The 26,673-nt window shown below is 43.7% G+C and overlaps 1 protein-coding gene across 1 annotated transcript in view; it reads right to left on the bottom strand.

Annotated features, from left to right (window-relative positions):
- ASB5 (ankyrin repeat and SOCS box containing 5) overlaps positions 1 to 26,143 on the bottom strand; it is a 66,203-nt gene extending 40,060 nt beyond the window's left edge. Inside the window, exon 1 of the mRNA XM_063458156.1 lies at positions 25,913 to 26,143. Within this exon, the coding sequence (XP_063314226.1) occupies positions 25,913 to 26,105 (193 nt within the window). The 5' untranslated portion in view covers positions 26,106 to 26,143. The remainder of the gene's footprint in view (positions 1 to 25,912) is intronic.
- Between the last annotated feature and the right edge of the window lie 530 nt (positions 26,144 to 26,673).

The following is a 26,673-nucleotide window of genomic DNA, read 5'->3' as shown; positions in this document are numbered from 1 at the left end:
AGAAAGAAACAGGGATGGAGGGGGGGAAGAAACAGGGATGGAGGGGGGGAAGAAACAGGGATGGAGGGGGAAAGAAACAGGGATGGAGGAGAGGGGGGAGGGAGGGGGGAGAGATGGGGAGAAAGAGTGACAAGGGAGGGGGAGAGAGAGTGACAAGGGAGGGAGGGAGGGAGAGAAAGAGAGTGACGAGGGAGAGAGATTGACATCCATCACACACACACACAATCACGCAACCCTTACACACACAATTCATCCTTACACACACTCAATGCACCCCGTGCACACACACACAATCACACAATCATGCAATCCTTACACACACAGAAACACACAATGCATTCCTTACACACACTCAATGCACCCCGTACACACACTCAATGCACCCCTTACAGATGCACACACTGCATCCCGTACATACACAGAATCACACCTTGCAGCCCTTACACATACAAACACAGATTCACACAATGCATTCCTTACACACATATCAGGACATCCCCTACACACTCCACTCCCTGTGAACAAACTCATTGGTGGAACGTGAAGGTGGACCCTGGGACCCAGACCTTGAGCTGTGTAAAGGGCCCCCAAAAAATGGAGCTGCTTCCCGTTCTCACAGAACATTGATTTTTGGGACCACAGTTACAAACAGCCTCCAGAGAGCCTGTTCTACACCAGACCAGTGGAGCCAGACTGCAGCTAGAGCCCATCATCATCCTCATCTGGTTGTAAGTAGGCAATCTAGCATATTATTTGTAGCACTAATCTCTAATTTACCTCACATTAAAGAAACACTATAGTCCCCAGAAGCACTGCAGCTTAATGTAGGGGTTCTGGTGTCTATAGCCTGTCCCTGCAGGCCTTTTAATGTAAACACGGCGGCACTCCAGCACTGGCGTTAGTTAACATGGCAGAAAAATAATTGGAAAGGGTTAGGGGGGGTACTAATAAGGATAGGGGGAGAGGGGTAGGTAGAAAAATAATTGGAAGGGTTTAGAGGGGCTACTAATATGGATGGGAGGAGGGGGAGGTAGAAAAATTATTGGAAGGGGTTAGGGGAGTACTAATATGAATGGAAGAGGTAGGGTGGGTTCTAATATGCATGGAAGGGGTTAGGGGGTACTAATATGCATGGAAGTGGTTAGGGGGGTACTAATATGCATGGAAGGGGTAGGGGGTTAATATGCGTGGAAGGGGTAGGTGGGGTTCTTTTGTGCATGGAAGGGGTTGGGGTGGTTCTAATATTCATGGGAAGGGTAGGGGTGGTTCTAATCAGGAGGATCCCGGCGCTGTATCCGGGTAAGTAAAACCCCTTCCTTGTAGTGACCCTTTAATGTTATTATTTAATCATTTATATAGCAACTGCAAATTCCGTAGCGCTGTACAATGGGATAAACAACTCCTAGTTTACGGAATAAGAATATACCCGGAGAGTAAAAATGCTATCCCCCCAGATTTTTTGGGGTTCCTACGCCCATGTTCGGAATGGATCTGTCCGCCTCTCGCCTGAACACTCAACTACCGGAGTTGTACAGTTGGAGGCCGGCGGTTGCGACGGACGCTTTTCTCCAGGAGTGGCCGCCGGGCCGCCTACATGCCTTTCCCCCATTCAACATGATTACTCGCACAATCTCGAAATTGGTTCGTCACGATTGTTGTCTGGCGCTGATCACCCCTCTGTGGAGATCCCGACCATGGTTCCCTCGACTGATGGAGTTGTCGGTAGACTACCCTCGACTGATACCGAGCTTCCAGGACCTCCTTCTGGATCCGGATGGGAACTCACACGGACTGGTGTTGCAACATCCCCTGGTAGCGTGGCTCCTTTCAGGGGACCCTGGGTTGTCCCAAACGTTCCACAAACAACTCTCCTGCTCCTCGATAACGCCTGGGCTCGGGTACACGATCAGCTTATCGTGCTGCATGGAAGTCGTGGTCTAGTTGGTGCATGGAACGGGCAATGGATCCCGTATCTGCCCCTCTCCATCTGATCCTGGAGTTCCTCACGTTCCTGTTTGATTCGGGCAAGGCGTATCGCACGATCAACCTTTGCCGCTCGGCTATTTCAGCCGGACACGTGGCTTGGAAGGTTCACCTGTCGGCAGACATCCTTTCGTATGTCGCCTTCTCAAGGGTATTCGCCTCGCTTGTCCGCCTCGGTCTCATTTTTCTGCCTTTTGGGACGTCAACATTATGTTGCAGTTCCTATCGTCCTGGTACCCTAACCAAGGCCTGACTCTCAAGCAATTATCCTCCAAACTAGTGATGTTACTCTGTTTGATTTCATGTAAGAGGGTTTACGATGTCAGGGCCCTTGATTGGGACGCCATTGTTTTCACTCCTGAAGGTGTTACTTTCAACATATCCAGGAGGACTAAGTTAGCATCCAAGTCGTTCGTGTATCACAGATTCTCGGGGTGTCCAGCACTGTCCGGTGGATTGTCTGAAGGTTTATCTTGAAGCTACGCAGTCTCTTCGTTCGTCAGATCTGCATCCTTTATTCATTTCCTTTAGAGCGCCTCGCCGGCCTGTTTCGACACCGACTCTGGCACGTTGGCTTTTATCTTCAGCGGGAATAGACACCTCTATCTTTACACCTCATTCTGTGCGGGGTGCTATGGCTTCGAAAGCATCTACAGTTGGCTGTCATCTAGAGGACATCATGCGAGCAGCGGATTGGTCTCGGGAGTCGACCTTCCGTAATTTCTATTTCAGACCACTTGAACACATCGTATCTCAGGTGATAGCGCAGCTTTAAACTTGCATAATATGAGCCTCCGTGTCTTTAATAAAATTCCCAGATTTTACTAGTAACATGACGTAAAGTCATGATTTTATTAAAGACACGGAGGCGAGTATTATTCCCTCCCACCCTCCCGGTGTGGGGTCTAAGGGTGAGATGCGATTTGGACTCTTCAGGTATGTTGCAGTTTGGTCTGTTTTATGTGAATTGTGTATACTATTTATACTATTTTATACTAATTATATTTTGTATTTTTTCAGATTTCATTTTTTTCCTATGAACATCTTTTTTGCAGTTTTGCTCAGTAAGTCCACAGTTTGGAGTTTGGTTATTACCATATTTCTCTCTTGTTTAGCTTGAAGTTATCGGATTGCTCCCGTTTCCTGTTATGGCCAAGTGGGATACCGTTCGTATTACCTGGTCTTCGGTTTTCGCAAGAAAGAGGGGGATTGTGGGAGACACAGGCCTTATATAGTCACTTCCTCTGTTATGTGATTGGTTGCCTGTGTACCTATACAGTTTTTTCTTTCATTTTGATAATATTTATATTCCTCTATCTTTGCTGCTGAGGAAATAAAGAAAGAGTTATGCATAATATGAGCCTCCGTGTCTTTAATAAAATCATGACTTTACGTCATGTTACTAGTAAAATCTGGGAATTGTTTGCCACTTCTGTTTTGCTGGGCTGCCACAAATGGACAGAGCACACATTAAGGAAAAAGTGCACACAGTTTCAGGAATTGCAATTTAAAATGACCAGATTTGACTAATATCATGGCGTAAAGTCATGATTTTATTAAGACACGGAGGTGAATATTATGCTTATCTCTTTCTTTATTTCCTCAGCAGCAAAGAGGAAAAAAAAGAAAATATTTGAAACTTCAAAAATGATGTCATAGAACATAAATATTAACAAACGCATAATACAGCCAATCAGAGTATCCTACAATATCTCTCATTCATATATAATTGAATGTAATCCAAAGCTCCTCTTTCTTTGATGTTTCTTTGATATCCACCAAAACTCTAATGTAACAAAATAAGATGAAACAACCTAATGTAGAAAATAACAGAAAACTAAAACATAGAATGAGAAAACAATCTGTCTGTCACATAGAGAGTCCACCCAAGGTAACTTCACACTAAAAGAAAAAGAGAAATATATGGTAATATAGACACATAAAAGGAGTCAAAATATATATGTCATATTCAATAAATATCAGTTGTGTATAAAAACACTATTGTATAAGAAAAGCAATTAAAATGAAGTGAGGTCATAAAAAATATACGCATATAATAAACAAAAGTTTGTACTTACCAATAGATAAAGATAATAGGTGTGGGAATAATATTCGCCTCCGTGTCTTAATAAAATCATGAATTTATGTTATATTAGCAAAATCTGGTAATTTTATAAAGACATCGAGGCTCATATTATGCTTGTTTAAAGATGAGCAACAACTGTAGGAGCAAAATGTGTAGAAGTTCAAAAGTATAATTCAAGGAAGTTAGATTCCCTTAACAAAGCCGCTGCTGGTGGTCTTCTATGCACCATCCCAGAGAAACTGCTTTAGAAGTCATAGCCCCTACAGTGGAATGAGGTCCGAAGGTATAAGTATCTATTTCTGCAGAATTAAGAATCCATTTTACCCAATAGATCATAGAAACCAGGTGATGAGGTTTGTGAAGAGAGAGGAATAACTCTGTACAAGAGAAATCCCTGAAGACTGATGTCCTGGGCTTGTATTCCCTAAGACAGGAGATGAGTGTCAGGGCTTACCTGGTTTGGGAGTCCGGCAGGCAGAGATGTATGCTCACCCTTGCAAGAAAACACAGGCCGAGGTGGTCAGGCAAGAATTCACATGGCCTGTGAGTCGGTGCATGGGGGTTGTGCAGGATAATTCCGAGTCGCGGTACAGGAACGGATAAACCAGGAGAATAGTCATAGGAAGCCAAGGGTCAGAGGAAGCCAGAAGTCAGAATAAACTAAAACATAAGCCGGAGTCAAGAGCAAACTGGAGAACAGGAAACAGCAAACCAATCACCAGAGTCAAGGAACTAACACTGCCTTCTGTGAGAGGCAGTGTTTTATACCTGGCTAATGAGGCCATCAGCTACAGGTGTGCTGAGAATGTTGGAACAGCCACAGAATAACATCCAGCCCCCAGTGCTGGATACAAGGCAAGATACAGACTTCAGGCTGTATGGTGGCTCAGAGGAGAAACAGCAGGCCCAGGACTAAAAAGTACCCAGGTTCAAATCCCTTATTGGGCACTTCTGGGGCAACCTCGTCTGGCAGTCTGGATGTCGCGGTGAGAACCGTGACAATGAGATAACCGAGCATGATGTGGATCTGGCATCAGAGAAACATTTAGAAGATATCATGCAGAATAACATGACTAATTTCGCAGTGAGATATCTCAGTGACAGAACTATGTTGGATGAACATTTTAATGACAATATTGAGGTACCAGAGGACAGTATAGCATGGCTGAGGGGGTTGAGCCATCCTAATATCCACAGTCTGATTTCTGATAAGACAAATGAGTGCATGGCCATGGTGTCAGGGTCTTACCTGAGTTGGGAGTCTGTAGCGCAGATATGTTGCTCACCCTTGCAGATAGCCACAGGCCGAGGTGGTCAGGTAAGAATTCACCTGGCCTGTGGGTCTGTGCACGGGGGCTGTGCAGGATGCAGTACCAAATACGCAGGACAGGCAAGGACAGAACCAGCAGGATAGTCGAGGGATAGCCGAGGTCAAAGGATGCCAGAGGTCAGGAACAACGAGGAGTAGCCGAAGTCAAGGGATGCCAGAGGTCAGAATAAACGTAGTCACAAGCCGGGGTCAAATATACGAAGCAGATAAACTGGAACACTGGTACGACACAGGAACACTAGATCAAAGACTTGACCCTGAGCACAGGAAGAGGCTGGGTTTAAATACCCTGCTGATGACCGATGAGAGTCAGGTGAGACACAGCCAAGTCAAGGTGCAGCCCCCGGTGTATTAGCCATGCCAGGATGAACAGGACCGGACTCAGTAGTCTCTGTGTAAAGCTGCTGTGGCTCAGAGGTAGAAATCAGGACTAGGACTGATAAGTTCCCCGGTTCAAGTCCCCTGTTGGGAACTCCAGGAGCGGCCACGTCTGGCTGTCTGTCTAACAGGTGAGTACCCTGACAGTACCCCCCCCCCTTTAAAAACGACCTCTGGGCGTAAGTAGGTTCCTCATCGAAATAATACGCCTCTCCAGAGTCACTCTCAGAATCCATCGAGTCCCCATAGTGAAAGTCCTCAGTATGGAATCCCTTATTAGCTCGGGATTTCCCAGTACCAGCTTCTGGTACGGCTGACGATCTGTCCAGGTTTTTTAGGTTCCGGGTACAGGTGGCAAGAACTTCCACAACTTCGGCAGGAACAGTGCTCGTAGCTAGCAGTGCTTTTTCGAACACTTCTAGGTCTTTTTTACAGACCGTAGTGCCATTAGAAGCAATGACACAATCCATAGGTAAATCCTTTTCAAGTGGGCAGGAAGTAGTGGTGGTACTACAGGAAGTAACTTTGGTAGTAGATGCAGACGACTCTGGAGCAGGAGGTATAGCATTTTCCATGGAAGCCAAGCCTGAGCAGGAATAACGGCTCCCTTGTAGCTCTTTAGGCTGATATGCGGTGTACACTGGACGAAGGATATTATTTCCCAGTCGGAGAGCTGGAGGTCTAGGAGGGCGAACAGGACAAAGCGTGATGAAATGTCCTCCTTCTCCACAGTAAAAACACAGACCATGGCTTCTCCTTCGGTCCCTCTCCCTAGGTGTGACTTTGCAGTGGACACGTCCAATTTGCATAGGTTCCTCAGGGTCAAGTGGAACACAGGATACCTCTGGAGTTTTCCTGGGAACTGGATCATAAGAGGACATCACTGGGGTGTGGTGATAGTACTCGGTTCCTTGGTTACGTAGACTCCGCGATTTTTTAGTAGGTGGAGCTGGCTTGGGCTTAATGGTCCTGCACTGTGAGTCCATAGCAATAATAAAGGATTCCCAGCTGACAAGGACAGGACTCTTCCTCTGCAACATTTGGTAAGACCAAACTTTGATGCGTCCAGACAACAGGTTGATAGCCGCTCTGACCCTGATGAAATCCGTGGCGTAAGTTCAAGGCTTTAAAGAAAACAATACCTCGCAATCCATCCTGAATGACTGAAAGGACATGTAGTTACCATCAAATCTGTCGGGCATGATGACAAAGGGTTCCGGAGCTGGATGTACTGCGCCTTTAAGAGAAAAAATTTCTTGCTGCAACTCCGAAACAGTCTGGGCCAGGCTGGACACTTGCTGGAGTGAGGGTGAGCACATTTCTGCGGACTCCATATTGGTCAAGTCTTTTGTCAGGGTCTTACCTGAGTTGGGAGTCTGTAGCGCAGATATGTTGCTCACCCTTGCAGATAGCCACAGGCCGAGGTGGTCAGGTAAGAATTCACCTGGCCTGTGGGTCTGTGCACGGGGGCTGTGCAGGATGCAGTACCAAATACGCAGGACAGGCAAGGACAGAACCAGCAGGATAGTCGAGGGATAGCCGAGGTCAAAGGATGCCAGAGGTCAGGAACAACGAGGAGTAGCCGAAGTCAAGGGATGCCAGAGGTCAGAATAAACGTAGTCACAAGCCGGGGTCAAATATACGAAGCAGATAAACTGGAACACTGGTACGACACAGGAACACTAGATCAAAGACTTGACCCTGAGCACAGGAAGAGGCTGGGTTTAAATACCCTGCTGATGACCGATGAGAGTCAGGTGAGACACAGCCAAGTCAAGGTGCAGCCCCCGGTGTATTAGCCATGCCAGGATGAACAAGACCGGACTCAGTAGTCTCTGTGTAAAGCTGCTGTGGCTCAGAGGTAGAAATCAGGACTAGGACTGATAAGTTCCCCGGTTCAAGTCCCTGTTGGGAACTCCAGGAGCGGCCACGTCTGGCTGTCTGTCTAACAGGTGAGTACCCTGACACATGGGTCATCAAGCTGAAGAGGACAGCACTCCTTGATCATATTGCTTACCGTTGGTGGTTGATGTGTTCAGATGAGAAGGAGAATAACTCTTCCCTTTTCTCGCTCAGCACTCACGGCCGCAAGTCATCTCTCCCCTGCAGACAGCTAAAGGAACTACAAGAGACCATGTGGATGATGTCAGCATCATAACCCAGTGTGTACCTCTGACTACCTATGATTACTGAGCAACACCATTACCACTGTCCAGCAATTAGGTGAGTGCTTGGAGACACAAACAGGGGTGGGATGGGACAGAAGAGGAGAAACATTGAGATAAAGGTGGGCATGAGAAAAGAAGACTAAAGTAATGAAGAAATAGGGAAGCTGTGTACTCAGTTGTGAGACAAATAAATCCAGATCCAATGATCCACAGAGTATCATTTGAAAAACATTGGGGTGTAGTCTCCAATTGCTGGAATCCTTGAGGTAGCATAAATTTCAGTTTTTAACTTATTGGGGTGTAGTCTCCAATTGCTGGAATCCTTGAGGTAGCATGAATTTAAGTTTTTAGTTTATTAATAAAATAATTTTTTATTTTTTAATCTACATGTTCTACAAGTCATTTTGGATTTATATGGATTTTATTTAAATTATTATTACAGTATCAACACAGTATAACTCACACACATCTATTTTGATTGCTACAGTTGCAATCAATTTTTTTTTTTTTTTGGCGGTCAGCCCAGATTTCTTAGAGTAGAGACTGAGTATCAGGCTGTCAGTCTGTAATACTAACAAGCCTTAGTTCTATTTTTTTTTTATTTTTTTTTTTTTGGTTTATGATACATATTTAACCCCTTAACGCCGTTACGGCGTTCTATGCCGTCGCGGCTTTAAAGGGCTTTAAAGCCGTTGCGGCGGCATAGAACGCCGTAACGGCTTGCAGCCCCAGGAGCAGAGGTGTACTCACCTCCGCCGCGATCCTCTTCTGGGGGGCTGTCTGAGAGCCCAGGCAGCCCCCCTCCGGCAAATGAGGCCCCCGGGGGCCATGTGATCGCTCTCAAAGAGCGATCACATGGCCCCCTATAGCTGGCTATGGATCTGCCAGCAGGGGGACTGTTTAAAATATTAGACAGTCCCCCTGCTGGTAGGTAGTGTAAAAAAATAAATATAAAAATGTTATAAAATAAATTAAATGCCTTTTTATATATATATAATATGTATATATATTATATATATAATATATATACATATTATATATATGTAACGTCATACGTAATGTATTTTAATATTAATATTAGTATATATATTAATATTAAAATACACTTAGAATGACGTTACATATATATAATATGTATATATATTATATATATAATAGATCTACATATATATATTATATATATATATACGCATAATTACAATAATAAATAAATAAAATAATTAAATAAATAAATAAAATATTGAAACAAAATATAAAATAAATTATATATTCATATGTAATTTCATTCTAACTGTATTTTGTTATTAATATATATATATTGGAAACAGAATACACTTAGAATGACATTCTATATATATCTATCTATATATAAAATACAAATAACCGCAAATATATATAGAGAGATAAATACATATAATTACATAAAAGATTACATTAGTATACACGTAGAATTTATATACCTATAAATGCATATATATTAAAATTCTACGTGTATATTTAAGTAATTTTTTAACATAATTATGTCATTTGATTAATTAAAATTTGATTGACATGCCTGACAACACAGGGAGAAAGTGCAGAGAATTTAATTCGCATGCACTATATTAGACCCTGTAACTCTCCAAGACACCATAAAACCTGTACATAGGGGGTACTGTTTTACTCGGGAGACTTCGCTGAACTCAAATATTAGTGTTTAAAACTGGTAAATTGTATTACAACGATGATATTTTAAGTAAAAGTGACGTTTTTTGCATTTTTTACAAACAAACGGCACTTTTATGGACTATATTATTGTTGTAATATGTTTTACTGTTTTAAAACACTAATATTTGTGTTTAGTGAAATCTCCCGAGAATAACAGTACCCCACATGTACAGGTTTTATGGTGTTTTGGAAAGTTAGAGAGTCACATATAAGGCTTGCATTTCATTTTTTTGACATTGAAATTTGCCAGATTAGTTATGTTGCCTTTGAGACCGTATGGTAGCCCAGGAATAAGAATTACCCCCATGATGGCATACCATTTGCAAAAGTAGACAACCCAAGGTATTGCAAATGGGGTATGTCCAGTCATTTTTAGTAGCCACTTAGTCACAAACACTGGCCAAATATTAGTTTTTTGCTTTTTTCACACAAAAACAAATATGAACGCTAACTTTGGCCAGTGTTTGTGACTAAGTGGCTACTAAAAAAAACTAAACATACCCCACGTTCAATACCTTGGGTTGTCTACTTTTTCAAATGGTATGCCATTATGGGGGTAATTCTCATTCCTGGGCTACCACACCGTCTCAAAGGTAACATTACTAATCTGGCAAATTTCAATTTGAAAATGGAACGTTCTATATTTGACCCTGTAACTTTCCAAAACACCATAAAACCTGTTAATGGGGGGTACTGTTGTACTCGTGAGACATCGCTGATTACAAATATGTGCATTTTGTTGCCGTAAAACCTAACAGTATTATGACATTTACAGCTAAAATGTGAGGCGGAACTACAAATTTAAAAAAAAAAATCAAATTTCTCAGTTTTTTTTAATTTTATTCATAACAAATTGTTTCAAATACAAATATTTTATATGAAATGAAAGCCCTGTTTCTCCTGAACAAAATGATATATAATAAGTGTGGGTGCATTTAATATGAAAGAGGGGAACTACGGGTGAACAGACATATAGCGCAAATTCCAGTTTTTGTTTACGTTTTGTTTTGATCAGAACGTGTACTATTGACTCCGTCCTGAAGGGGTTAAAAGACTGCTGTGTATTATTTATCTAACCCTATGCTTGGACTTATGCATTGACATTTTGGACTATTTTGGACTATTTGCTGCTATACATAACTAAAGGATTTTATATAGACTATAACTTTGATATCCTAAGTGTTTTGTGTTTGCACTGATACGGATACGGTTACAAGTTTTGCGTTTTATACATTTTGGACTTTGTGTTTTATATTGAACAGTTGCATGATATATCTTCTTTACATACCTTCATCCACATTCTGTAAGCTCCTGGATAATTTTATCTTTCTATATATATATATATATACACTGTGTGCAGAATTATTAGGCAAATGAGTATTTTGACCACATCATCCTCTTTATGCATGTTGTCTTACTCCAAGCTGTATAGGCTCGAAAGCCTACTACCAATTAAGCATATTAGGTGATGTGCATCTCTGTAATGAGAAGGGGTGTGGTCTAATGACATCAACACCCTATATCAGGTGTGCATAATTATTAGGCAACCTCCTTTCCTTTGGCAAAATGGGTCAAAAGAAGGACTTGACAGGCTCAGAAAAGTCAAAAAATAGTGAGATATCTTGCAGAGGGATGCAGCACTCTTAAAATTGCAAAGCTTCTGAAGCGTGATCATCGAACAATCAAGCGTTTCATTCAAAATAGTCAACAGGGTCGCAAGAAGCGTGTGGAGAAACCAAGGCGCAAAATAACTGCCCATGAACTGAGAAAAGTCAAGCGTGCAGCTGCCAAGATGCCACTTGCCACCAGTTTGGCCATATTTCAGAGCTGCAACATCACTGGAGTGCCCAAAAGCACAAGGTGTGCAATACTCAGAGACATGGCCAAGGTAAGAAAGGCTGAAAGACGACCACCACTGAACAAGACACACAAGCTGAAACGTCAAGACTGGGCCAAGAAATATCTCAAGACTGATTTTTCTAAGGTTTTATGGACTGATGAAATGAGAGTGAGTCTTGATGGGCCAGATGGATGGATTGGTAAAGGGCAGAGAGCTCCAGTCCGACTCAGATGCCAGCAAGGTGGAGGTGGAGTACTGGTTTGGGCTGGTATCATCAAAGATGAGCTTGTGGGTCCTTTTCGGGTTGAGGATGGAGTCAAGCTCAACTCCCAGTTTCTGGAAGACACCTTCTTCAAGCAGTGATACAGGAAGAAGTCTGCATCCTTCAAGAAAAACATGATTTTCATGCAGGACAATGCTCCATCACACGCATCCAAGTACTCCACAGCGTGGCTGGCAAGAAAGGGTATAAAAGAAGAAAATCTAATGACATGGCCTCCTTGTTCACCTGATTTGAACCCCATTGAGAACCTGTGGTCCATCATCAGATGTGAGATTTACAAGGAGGGAAAACAGTACACCTCTCTGAACAGTGCCTGGGAGGCTGTGGCTGCTGCTGCACGCAATGTTGATGGTGAACAGATCAAAACACTGACAGAATCCATGGATGGCAGGCTTTTGAGTGTCCTTGCAAAGAAAGGTGGCTATATTGGTCACTGATTTGTTTTTGTTATGTTTTTGAATGTCAGAAATGTATATTTGTGAATGTTGAGATGTTATATTGGTTTCACTGGTAAAAATAAATAATTGAAATGGGTATATATTTGTTTTTTGTTGAGTTGCCTAATAATTATGCACAGTAATAGTCACCTGCACACACAGATATCCCCCTAAAATAGCTATAACTAAAAACAAACTAAAAACTACTTCCAAAAATATTCAGCTTTGATATTAATGAGTTTTTTGGGTTCATTGAGAACATGGTTGTTGTTCAATAATAAAATTAATCCTCAAAAATACAACTTGCCTAATAATTCTGCACTCCCTGTATATATATATATATATATATGTTTGATCTTTGCTCACCGGCCCATGGAGGCACACAGATTTCCCTCACCGGCCCATGGAGGCACACAGCACGAGCTGCGGGGATTAGGGTGTGCCCAGGCACATCCCGTGCACACGCCTATGGCGTCCATCAAGTTTAGTCTCTCACGTCTGTTTTTTGCTGTTGATCCAAAAGAAGGCAAGAAACCCAATGTGAAGAGCTTTCCAATTTTGTAACAAACTGGGAAAAAAAATCCTTCTTGACTAGAGAATGGTCTCTCCTTGGATCAAGAAGCTATTACCACACAAATGAAAAATTATATCCCTGATTATAATGTTTTTGCAAGTATTCATCCAGGTGCTGTTTAAACATCTGTACAGACTCTGTTCCTTCAATAAGCTTGCTGTCTACCTGATTGGATGTCGTCGTGTTGTAATAGTGCTTTACTGTACTTCAAACTCAGCTTTTTATTGGTATGACTAAGGAGGAGTCCTTTTAGGGATAAGATGCAAAATTCAGTAAATTTCCCCCCAAAACTAGGATAATCGGTATACAAAAATACAGCTAATTATTTCAAATGAACGCTATATTATAAATAATAAACTGTGTACCTTTCATTTGCTTACAGAGTAATAATTGTGTTTGCAACTGCTCTATTGCATTTTTTAAATATTTATTTATAGACCTGTGATCTGGTTGGAATGAATGCTGAGAACTAACCATTCACAGTTTATTTCCCTCAACAACTGCTGCTGAGTGACATTAGCAATTGTTAAGAATGGAAATTGCAGCCATTCATATCAGCAAAAGCACTGTCACACTTTCCATTGCTACACAAGACTTGAGTTGTTTATGGATGTAAACATTACAGACACCTACCAACCAGGTTGCAGTGGTCGCTACTGCAATCGGGCCCATCACTCCAGAGGTCCAGGCTGCAGTAGCTTACCATTAGGGTCAGTGCACAGCTGTGCTGCTCCCCTCCTGCCACTGTATGTATCGTGGCCGGGCCCTCTGCCAGGAAGTGCTCACTGCGAGAGGTGACCAGGTACAGGAGGGGGAGAAACACATGGAGGGGCTGGGGGAAGCAAATTGGACACATGGAGGGGTTGGGGGAGGAAATGGAACACGGGGAGGGAATGGGACACACAGTGGAGCTAGGAAGGAGGAAATGGGATATATGGAGGGGCTGGGGGAGGGAAAGGAACACACAGAGGGCTGGGGGAAGAAGGGAATGAGAAGCATGGAGGTGCTGGGGGAGTGAATGAGACACATGAAGGGGCTGAGGGGAGGGAATGGGACACATGGAGGGGTTGAGGGGAGGAAATGGAACACATGGCTGGCTGGTGAAAGGGAATGGGACACATGGAGGGGAGGGAATGGGACACATGGTAGGGCTAGGAGGGAGAAAATGGGATACATGGAGGGGCTGGGGGGAGGGAATGGAACACATGGAAGGCTTGGGGGAGAAGGGAAGAAGACACATGGAGGGGCTGGTGGGAGTGAATGAGACACATGGAGGGGCTGGGGGGAGATACTAAGACACATGGAAATTTGGGTGGTGGAAATGAGACACATGGAGAGGCTGGGGGAGAGAGAAAGGGACACATGGAGGGACTGGGGAGGAGGGAAGTGGACACACGTAGGGTTGGGGGAGAAGGGAATGAGACACATGGAGAGGCTGGGGGAGAGAGAAAGGGACTGAGGAGGAGTGAAGGGGACACATGTAGGGTTTGGGGAGAAGGGAATGGAGGGGCTGGGGGGAAGGGATTAGAAGCATGGAGGGGCTGGTGAGAAGAAAATGAGACACATGGAGGGTTGGGGGGAGAAGAAATATATTACATGAAGAGGCTTTGGGGGGGAATGAGACACATGGAGGGGACTTATGGGGAAGGAAATGAGACACATGGAGGGGATTTGGGGGAAATTAGACACATGAAGGGGCTTTTTGGCAAATGAAAAAACATGGAGGGGCCTTGGGGAAATGAGACACATAGAGCGGCAGGGGTGCATTGAGACACATGGAGGGGCTGGGAGGGGATAAGACACATGGAGGGGCTGTGGGGGAATAAGACACATGGAGGGGCTGGGGGAAATTAAGACACATGGATGGGGCTAGGGGGAAGTATGGGATACATGGGGTGGCAGGGTAATTGTTTTCTAGTTACATCTCTGATTACAGGTTAAATCACCTAATGACTACTTTATTAGGTATATTGATGTCCTCCAGTGCAGGCTCCGAGGTTCCGTTCCTGTGGAAATCAAAATTTAAAATAAGGTCGATATATTTGATTCAGTTTCATTGACATTCACTGTGGAATGATTGTGCCAGCACAGGCTAGAGTTCACGCACCACTAGGACCACCAAGAATGTCTGTACGCCCCCCTCCCAGACAAAAGGTAAGAAGGGGGGGGGAGGTATAAAGATTGTTTGTTTGTTTTTAATTGCAAAAAAATACAGATTTCATATATTTAAATCTGCCCCCCCCCACACACACAATCCCTCCAAACATATTCACTCACACACACAGCACCCTCACACACACGCAGCACACACACAGCACCCTCACACACAGCACACAGCACACTCTCACAAACACAAACACACAGCGCCCCTCTTACACACACACTATACCCCTCAACACACACACATATGCTGCACCCTTCACACATACACACACACCCAACACACTGCACCCCTCACACACAATACTTCCAATCCTCTCTCTCTCTCTCTCTATATATATATATATATATATATATACACACACATATATATATATATATATACACATATATATATACACATACATAAATACATATATAAGGATGCACTCTTGGGTCTTTGAAGTAGTAGAAAACGTGTTTAATCCATCACAAGGTATACAATTAGAAGACCGACGTTTCGACCCATTTGTGGACCTTGAGGTAGACCCGAATGGGTCGAAACGTCGGTCTTCTAATTGTATACCTTGTGATGGATTAAACACGTTTTCTACTACATCAAAGACCCAAGAGTGCATCCTTTTTTCTACATATATCATATATAAACAGTGTGGGAGTGCAACAGGGCATACAATCTAACAATGTGTCATCAGTAAGGGTGAGTGCCATTTCACTTGTATTATATATATATATATATATATATATATATATATACAGGGAGTGCAGAATTATTAGGCAAGTTGTATTTTTGAGGATTAATTTTATTATTGAACAACAACCATGTTCTCAATGAACCCAAAAAACTCATTAATATCAAAGCTGAATATTTTCGGAAGTAGTTTTTAGTTTGTTTTTAGTTATAGCTATTTTAGGGGGATATCTGTGTGTGCAGGTGACTATTACTGTGCATAATTATTAGGCAACTTAACAAAAAACAAATATATACACATTTCAATTATTTATTTTTACCAGTGAAACCAATATAACATCTCAAAATTCACAAATATACATTTCTGACATTCAAAAACAAAACAGAAACAAATCAGTGACCAATATAGCCACCTTTCTTTGCAAGGACACTCAAAAGCCTGCCATCCATGGATTCTGTCAGTGTTTGGATCTGTTCACCATCAACATTGCGTGCAGCAGCAACCACAGCCTCCCAGACACTGTTCAGAGAGGTGTACTGTTTCCCCTCCTTGTAAATCTCACATTTGATGATGGACCACAGGTTCTCAATGGGGTTCAGATCAGGTGAACAAGGAGGCCATGTCATTAGATTTTCTTCTTTTATACCCTTTCTTGCCAGCCACGCTGTGGAGTACTTGGACGCGTGTGATGGAGCATTGTCCTGCATGAAAATCATGTTTTTCTTGAAGGATGCAGACTTCTTCCTGTACCACTGCTTGAAGAAGGTGTCTTCCAGAAACTGGCAGTAGGACTGGGAGTTGAGCTTGACTCCATCCTCAACCCGAAAAGGCCCCACAAGCTCATCTTTGATGATACCAGCCCAAACCAGTACTCCACCTCCACCTTGCTGGCGTCTGAGTCGGACTGGAGCTCTCTGCCCTTTACCAATCCAGCCACGGGCCCATCCATCTGGCCCATCAAGACTCACTCTCATTTCATCAGTTCATATATATTTCTTGGCCCAGTCTTGACGTTTCAGCTTGTGTGTCTTGTTCAGTGGTGGTCGTCTTTCAGCCTTTCTTACCTTGGCCATGTCTCTGAGTATTGCACACCTTGTGCTTTTGGGCACTCCAGTGATGTTGCAGTGATGTTGAAATATGGCCAAACTGGTGGCAAGTGGCATCTTGGCAGCTGCACGCTTGACTTTTCTCAGTTCATGGGCAGTTATTTTGCGCCTTGGTTTTTCCACACGCTTCTTGCGACCCTGTTGACTATATTGAATGAAACGCTTGATTGTTTGATGATCACGCTTCAGAAGCTTTGCAATTTTAAGAGTACTGCATCCCTCTGCAAGATATCTCACTATTTTTGACTTTTCTGAGCCTGTCAAGTCCTTCTTTTGACCCATTTTTCCAAAGGAAAGGAAGTTGCCTAATAATTATGCACACCTGATATAGGGTGTTGATGTCATTAGACCACACCCCTTCTCATTACAGAGATGCACATCACCTAATATGCTTAATTGGTAGTAAGACAACATGCATAAAGAGGATGATGTGGTCAAAATACTCATTTGCCTAATAATTCTGCTCTCCCTGTATACACACACACATATATATATATATACACATATACACAGGTGACACTCGAAAAATTTGTACCATAAGTAACATAATAACGACCCCAAACACACCTCCAAGATGATGCAGAAGAAAGCCCGCAAACAGTTTGCTGAAGACAAGCAGACTAAGGACATGGATTACTGGAACCATGTCCTGTGGTCCAATGAGACCAAGATAAACTTATTTGGTTGAGATGGTGTCAAGCGTGTGTTTTGGCAACCAGGTGAGGAGTAGAAAGACAAGTTTGTCTTGCCTACAGTCAATCATGATGGTGGGAGTGTAATGGTCTGGGCCTGCATCAGTGGTGTATCTTGGATTTGTGCTACCCTAGGCACGACTAAATTTAGGCACCCCCCTAATCTAAATTTGCCCCACCACTTCGTGTCAAGGCCACTTTTTTGAATGACAGACGCACACCCTCATTGACACATGCACTGACATACAATCACTGACAGATACATTGTTATTGGCACACGCATACAGTCATTGGCACGCACACTGTTTAAACAACCCACACTTTCACTCACAGACACACTGACTGTTACACACACACTGACATACACACTCCCTGACAGACACACACAAACACACTAGCTTACACATACATACACACACACACTCACTGGCAGACACACACACTGATAGTCACAGACACACTCCCTGACAGACACACACACACACTTGACAGTTTTACAATATGGCGTATAGCATAGGGCTGTTATCTATATTATGTGGGTTATAAGTAAATGACCATTGCACCCAGTGATTAGACAACCAGGCTCATTGTGCTGTTTGACAAGTGACATGCCCCACACAGTACTGGGTAGTCATTAGCTGTAAGAGCAGATTATGGATGTACCCTGGTATGGTAGATAAGGGGTGCTGATGATGCATGCCTGGGGAAGATGATTCGTAAACCCCAGTAAGGCAGGTGAGAGGAGGTGGGGGGAGGAGAAAATGAATGTCCCTGATTAAAAAAAAAGATTAAGGGAGCATGTACCCCGGCTGCAGGGGGCAGATCCCACAAGATTGGTGTATATGAACAGAATAGGGTGCAGTGGGGAAGATTGTGGTATATGGGCAGGTTGGAGGGCAGTAAGGCAGAGGTGCAGATTTGGGGGCAGTAGAGTAGATACGGGGTAGCTGGTACAGATTTGGGGGCAGTAGAGTAGATAGGGGTAGCTGGGGCAGATTTGGGGGCAATAGAGTAGATGGGGATACAGCAACACCGATCTGGGTCAGATTTGGGGGCAGTAGAGTAGATGGGGGTAGCTGGGGCAGATATGGGGGTAGTAGAGTAGATGGGGATACAGCAACCCCAATCTGGTGCAGATTTGGGGGCAGTAGAATAGATGTGGGGGTATCTGGGGCAGTTGAGTAGATGGGGGTTGCTGGGGCAGATATGGGGGTAGTAGAGTAGATGGGGATACAGCAACCCCGATCTGGGGCAGATTTGGGGGCAGTAGAATAGTATCTGGGGCAGTTGAGTAGATGGGGGTTGCTGGGGCAGAAGAATAGATGGTGTAGCTGGGGCAGTGGAGTAGGTGGGGGGGTATCTGGGGCAGATTTGGGGAAAGTAGAGTAGATGGGGGGTAGCTGGGGCAGATTTGGGGAAAGTAGAGTAGATGGGGGGTAGCTCACCCAGTAGCAGGACTGTTTGGTTCTCTCCAGCGAAGCTCTCTCCTCCGCGCTCAGGGTACATCCCATGACTGCTCAAGGGGTCCCAGAACCGGCAGGAGCGGGTGGGGAGGCGGTCCCGGTCTCAGCAGGGGATGGTCCCGGTGGGGAGGTGTTAGTATATCCCAGTGGTAGGCAGCAGGTGTGTGACTATGCAGGTGGTCTGTCTAGCGGTCGGTGTCTCTATCCCCTTCTATCTGTCTCAATGGAGGTGGCGAGGGAACTGAGCACTTCCTGCTCCCTTGCGCACCGCCGGGGCCGGAGTGATGTCATATTCCGGCTCCCGGCATAATAGAAGGGCGCGCGAGGGAGCAGGAAGTGCTCAGAGTTTGTGCTCCCTCGCCGTCCGTCTAAACTTTGAGCCAGCTAAATGCCTCGGGAGGGTACAACGGTGGGCAGCCGGCCACATGAGGCAAACAAGGCATTTGCCTAGGCACTTAGGGTGGCTTTTTTTGCCACCCCCCTGAAAGTGCCGCCCTAGGCAAATGCCTTGTTTGCCTCGCGCAAAATACAGCCCTGGCCTGCATGAGTGTTGCCGGTACTGGGTAGCTACAGTTCAATGAGGGAATCATGAATGCCAACATGTACTGTGTCATACTGAAGCAGATCATGATCCCCTACCTTTAGAGACTGGGCCGTAGGGCAGTATGCCAACATAATAACGACCCCAAACACACCTCCAAGATGACCGTTGCCTTGCTAAAAAAGCTGAAGATAAAGGTGATGGACTGGCCAAGTATGTCTCCAGACCTAAACCCTATTGAGCAGCTCTGGGGCATCCTCAAACGGAAGGTGGGGGAGAGCAAGGTCTCTAATATCCACCAGCTCTGTGATGTCATCATGGAGGAGTGGAAGAGGACTTCAGTGGCAACCTGTGAAGCTCTGGTAAACTCCATGCTCATGAGGGTTAAGGCAGTGCTGGAAAATAATGGTGGCCACACAAATTATTGACACTTTGGGACAAATTTGGACATTTCCACTCACTTGTGTTGCCAATGGTTTAGACATTAATACCTGTGTGTTGAGTTATTTTGAGGGGACAGCAAATTTACACTGTTATACAGGTTGTACTACTTTACATTGTAGCAGTGTCATTTCTTCAGTGTTGTCACATGCAAAGATATAATAAAATATTTACAAAAATGTGAGGGGTGTACTCACTTTTGTTAGATACTGTGTATAAATATATATATATATATATATATATATATATATATATATATATATATATATATATATATATATATATATATATATATAAATCTAAAAATAGAAAAAATAGAAAAAAATCTTGCACTCCATATAATTAGAAATATACTTGCCCGGTGCTTGTCCAGCAAAATGTAAATCAATGTGGAAAGGATAGCACTCTCAGGACTCCAATATAAAATTTAACTTTTAATTGTTAAAGTAAAAAATCGACGTTTCAGTCTGCTACTCACAGACTTTCATCAGGACTAATACATACAGAGCCAAATACACACCTATATACAGATATGAGAACAAGCAATTAACTTACCCACCACCGGAATAAACTCCTACTCCCTGTCTGCCTGGTCCAAAAAACGCGCGGGTTCCGCCGTCAGTCACGTGTGCGTACGTGACGTCATCACGTGGCGACGGCGTCATTACCGCGTCACGTGATCGGCCGAAATGCAGCTTGATTGGGAGAACGTTGCTATGTGACCAAAGCGTCCATAGCAACTAAAATCACATGAAATAAAACGAAAACACAGCTTGAGGGGCATAAACACAATATATACAATGGGTGAAACCCGAACAAATGCCCAATCTAATGCACTATCCAAGTATAATGCCCATATGACCATAAATGGAATAAAGAAAAATATAAAGGCAGAGCAGGCATTTAAATCAAACTGACAGGGGATACTCGACAAATTAGAATATCGTGCAAAAGTTCATTTATTTCAGTAATGCAACATAAAAGGGGAAACTAATATATGAGATAGACGTATTCCATGCAAAGCAAGATAGTTCAAGCCGTGATTTGTCATAAGTGTGATGATTATGGCTTACAGCTCATGATTTCATCTCATGAGTGCTCTGAGCCTAATTGCAGGGCGGGGCAAGGCTTTATAAGGATTATTTTTCTTTGCGCTCTTTTTTTTTTTAATATTATGGCGTCGGTTATTATGTTTTTTTATTTGGCATTTTTTGGGGCTGAAAAAAGAAGATTTTAGAAGAAAGGAAACATTGAATGGTAAGTTTTATTTTATTTACAGGTACTTAGTTAAAGGTCCCCCACTCATTATTTCTAGGGTGAGGGGTGTAGGTAGGGGGATAATTTTTTTTGGGGGGGAGGGGGTGACTAGTGTTTTGGGGACCACTAGTCACCTGGGGGGAGGTAACTTATTTTTTAGGGCCCCCACCCGCCGCTCAGGGGTGGGGGCCGGGGGGAGGACAATAGGTCCCCCCCTATTAGTATTTAGGGCCCCCACCCACCGCTCAGGGGTGGGGGCCAGGGGGGAGGACATTAGGTCCCCCCCTTATTAGTATTTAGGGCCCCCACCCACCGCTCAGGGATGGGGGTCAGGGGGAGGACACTAGGTCCCCCCCCTATTCTGATTTAGGGCCCCCACCTCTGAGCGGTCCGGTGGGGTCCGGGGGGAGGATAATAGGTCCTCCCCCCATTATTTTACATTAGGGCCCCCACCCGCTGCTCAGGGGTGGGGGCAGGGGTGGGCAATAGGTCCCCACTTTAGTTTAAAAGCCCCCACTCGCGCGTCGCGGGTGGGGGCTCGGAAGGGGGAACTTTTCTTTTTTTTTCAGTGAGCAGCCACAGGCTGCTCACTGTTTAATAGACATGCCCCTACTCGCAGTATAGCGAGTAGGGGCATAATTTACTAATACTAAGTAATCTTTGCTTAGTATTAGTAAATTTGGCTGAAAGACCAATTTAGGTCTTTCAGCCTTTTAGTAGATAGCTCCTTAATACCGTGGGAATTAGGGAGTTATCTACTTATTCATTCCTGTCATTACATTGACAGGCTAAGTAACTTACATTTTATATGAATGTGCGTTACTTGATTGTTGTAAGTGTTGCAAATGCTTACAGCTGAATCCTGGCTATGTTTGTATACTTTTTAATTAAAATTGTATACAATGTAACATTCTTCTTCTTTCGCTGGGTAAGTATATTAGTACTTAGGCAGTACTGTGCTTCAGAACTTCGGCACTTTGACACTTCGGAACTTCGACACTTCGGAACTTCAGCACTTCGGCACTTCGACATTTCGGAAATTCGGTAATCTCGGAACTTTGGGACCTCGGCAATTCGGCACTTTGGACATTCAGAAGTACCCGAATGTCCGAATTGCCCGAAATTCGTCCGAATTCATATTCGGACCGAAATGAATTGCAGTTGTCTAATACCTTACAATACCTTACAATTCCTTGTAAGCAAACAAACACACACTCTCTACATCCCCTACACACACTACGTCACCTATACACACACACACTACAGCCCGTATGCACACACTCACTGCATCCCCTATACACATTATGACTCCTATACAAACACTCTCTAAAGCCCCTAGCCACACATATTACACTACAAACACGAATGAAATCGACCTATTTACACAATACCACACCACAATCAGCTCACTCTACACACACGCAATCCCACAAATAGCAAACACAGCGCAAGCATGTTATTACATTTGCTTGCGCTGCGTAGGACAAATACAGGGCCTTTTTCTCAAGCTAGAGCTCTTCAGCAGGGCTCTGCGCATTGAACCAACATGCTCACTTTGAGAGTGGGCGTGCTTGTCATTAGCTTGTCATTAGCTGTGATTGAAAAATCCCTGGGCTAAATTATTTTCCCAGTCCGGCCCTGCTTAGAATGCCAACAGATTTGAATTGTATTTATTTTTTTGCAACACAAATTGGGGAGGGGGAGTGCAGCCCCACCTGCCACTATAAACCAGTCTTACTGCTATCAATATACCTATATTGAAAAAGCAAGAAAACTGATTAACTAATTTAGACCTGAGCAATGTGCCACCCTCTCCATTGCTGTATCATAACTTCCATCAGCCTTAAGCCAGCTGACTGGAAATATAAGATGCAGCCATCAACAGATGGAAGGGCTAAGGTTGTCAATAACTGTATCTACAAAGACATTTCTACTTGAAATTAAATCCAGTAACGCAAAATATTTCCAGGAGAGGGTCGATTATTTTCCATCATGCTTCATTACAACAAGAGATAAGCACAATAAAGTTACAGTACAGAGACAGAATGAAATCTCTTCAGGGCACTGCACATTAAGACACTGACAAGTCTTAAGATACCTCTATTTTGTTTCCTTGATGCATAAAGATTACATATGCTCAGTGGCGTACTAAGGGGGGGGCGGGGGGGGCGGCCCGCCCCGGGTGCCACTTACTAGGGGGGTGCCATGACGTCCAGTGTCATGTGTCACCCCCCATCATTACGCTGCGGCGGCTGCGCACAGCCGCAGCACCTTTGCGGCCCGTCGGGACTTACTTGAAGGAGAAGGGGGAGGAGTGTTGCGGGCCGCGGCGTCGCGCACCGTGATGACGTCGTGCGCAGCGCCGTCAGCCCGCCTTCACGGATATCCAGCTGAAGGTTCCAATATCCGGGCGGTGAGGCACCCAGTCGGTCAAGGCATCATCAAAATGTGAGTAGATTAATTAAGGGGGCTGTATTAAAGGGGGTGTGAATTAATTAAGGGGGGTGAGGATTAATTAAGGGGGTGGATTAAGGGGGGTGTGGATTAATTAAGGGGGTGTATTAATTAAGGGGGGAGTGAGGATTAATTAAGGGGGTGTATTAAGGGGGGTGAGGATTAATTAAGGGGGTGTATTAAGGGGGGTGGATTAAGGGGGGTGTGGATTAATTAAGGGGGTGTATTAATTAAGGGGGGAGTGAGGATTAATTAAGGGGGTGTATTAAGGGGGGTGTGGATTAATTAAGGGGGTGTATTAATTAAGGGGGGAGTGAGGATTAATTAAGGGGGTGTATTAAGGGGGGTGAGGATTAATTAAGGGGGTGGATTAAGGGGGGTGAGGATTAATTAAGGGGGTGGATTAAGGGGGGTGTGGATTAATTAAGGGGGGAGTGAGGATTAATTAAGGGGGGTGTGGATTAATTAAGGGGGTGTATTAATTAAGGGGGGAGTGTGGATTAATTAAGGGGGTGTATTAAGGGGGGTGTGGATTAATTAAGGGGGTGTATTAAGGGGGGTGTGGATTAATTAAGGGGGTGTATTAATTAAGGGGGGAGTGAAGATTAATTAAGGGGGTGTATTAAGGGGTGTGTGGATTAATTAAGGGGGTGTATTAAGGGGGGTGAGGATTAATTAAGGGGGTGTATTAATTAAGGGGGGTGTGGATTAATTAAGGGGTTGTATTAATTAAGGGGGGACTGAGGATTAATTAAGGGGGGTGAGGATTGATCAAGGGGGGTGTATTAATTGGGTGTATTAATTAATGGGGTGAGTATTAATTAAGGGGGTGTATTAAGGGGTGTGTGGATTAATTAAGGGGGCTGTATTAATTAAGGGGGAGTGATGATTAATTAAGGGTGTGTGAGGATTAATTAAGGGGGGTGTGGATTAATTAAGGGGGCTGTATTAATTAAGGGGGGAGTGAGGATTAATTAAGGGGGTGTATTAATTAAGGGGTGTGTGGATTAAGTAAGGGGGGTGTATTATTTAAGGGGGGTGGATTAATTAAGGGGGGTGGATTAATTAAGGGGGAGTGAGGATTAATTAAGGGGTGTGTGGATTAATTAAGCGGTGTGTATTGATTAAGGGGGTGTGGATTAATTAAGGGTGTGTGTATTAATTAAGGGGGTGTATTAATTAAGGGGGGAGTGAGGATTAATTAAGGGGGTGTGGATTAATGAAGGGGGTGTATTAATTAAGGGGGAGTGAGGATTAATAAGGGGGGTATATTTATTAAGGGGGGTGTGGATTAATTAAGGGGGGTGTATTATTTAAGGGGAGGTGTGGATTAATTAAGGGGGGTGTATTAATTAAGGGGGAGTGAGGATTAATTAATGGGGTGTATTAATTAAGGGGGGTGAGCATTAATTAAAGGGGTGTATTAATTAAGGGGGTGTATTAATTAAGGGGGGTGTATTAATTAAGGGGGAGTGAGGATTAATTAAGGGGTGTGTGGATTAATTGAGGGGGGTGTATTAATTAAGGGGTGTGTGGATTAATTAATGGGGGTGTATTAATTAAGGGGGGTGTATTAATTAAGGGGGGAGTGAGGATTAATTAAAGGGGGCTGTGGATTAAAGAATTAAAGGGGGAGGTTTAAATAATGGGGGTGCAGGGGTTTTTTGATTAAGGGGGTTGCAGTATTCTATTTATTAAGGGAGGATGTGCAGTGCAGATTTTTGTTTTTTGTTAAGGGGTTGTGCAGGGTTTTTATACGGGGTGTGTGCAGGTTTTTTGTTATTAAGAGGGGTTGTGCACATTTTTGTTTTTTATTAAGGGGGTGTGCAGGATTTTTATGTGTAGGGAGTGAATGAAATTTATGTGATCGGGGTGCAGGGTTTTTATGTGTAGGGAGTGTATGAAATTTATGTGATCGGGGTGGGGGGGGGGGGGGGGTGCCACACTCAGGGTCCGCCCCGGGTGCCAAATGCTCTAGGTACGCCCCTGCATATGCTTAATATAGACTAAAATAAACATACTCCTAGAGAGAGGCAGAGTGTTATAAACCATACATGTGCATTGTGCTAAGCATTTACAAACTGCGATATACACTTGCTCAGTGTACTTTGTTGCAGATTCACTGACAAGTGTTGGAAATTTGTAGCTACCCTCAGCCAGCCACACCAAAACTGTCATTATCATCAGTCAAACTTGGGAGGCCCTTGAAATCGTAAGGGCAGCGAGATTCCCTTCATTGAAGTAGAATCCAGTGACAAGGAGGATTAAACGTGCAGGATATGTAAAACAAAGGGTTACAAAGCAATGTTAGCATGTACAGTACCTTGTTCTTGAGTTACAGTATGGAACTCTGCAGCTATCCGTGCTGCCTCCTTGCGATTTCCTTTCACAATGTAGAAATGACTCAGGATTGCAAGGCTGATTTTGACAAATAATTTAAAGCAGAAAAGTGCAAGGATAGTGAAGTAGACATTGGAGAGATGTACGGCAAAAGGTTTTTCCTCCAGCAGTGTCATAGCTGTTCCGGAGTCTTTGTTAGTGTTTGGAAGTTGGTCTAAACTGTGTTGACAAGATCACATGCTCCAACCAGAAGCTGCTTAGAACAGCTGGTACTAAGGAAATTAGATATCAGGTGCTCATGATACCTCCTGCTGAGAATATGAGCATTATTTATGCAGTTCATTTTTATTCCAGTCCCATTCCAGTTTCCTTTAGGACATACTGTAGTTTATTATCACAAGAGTGCTTTAAGCGTATTAGCCCTGGTGAGAGCCAATTTAACCTTTTACTAACACTCCTGGGCACAGATGGAATAAGCATACAACAAGGGCCCAGTTTAAGAATATTTGTGACCCTTCTCTAACTTGTAATCTTCCCTCTTTCTTATCTATCTTTGGTTCTTCTTTCCTCCTATGTTTGACCAGGCTTTGTATTCTTTTTTTAAAGGAACACTAACTGTATAAATAAATACATTAATTATACTGCTGTTTTGGTGCTACGTGTACTAGGATCCGCCCTCTAAAAAAAGGGGTTAACTTACCTCTAATCCAGTGGCAAGAGGGGTCTTCTGACTACAGCTACACT

The sequence above is a fragment of the Pelobates fuscus genome, chromosome 6, assembly GCF_036172605.1.
Source record: "Pelobates fuscus isolate aPelFus1 chromosome 6, aPelFus1.pri, whole genome shotgun sequence".
Taxonomy (NCBI): Eukaryota; Metazoa; Chordata; class Amphibia; order Anura; family Pelobatidae; genus Pelobates; species Pelobates fuscus.
This window is presented reverse-complemented; position numbering and strand designations above follow the sequence as displayed.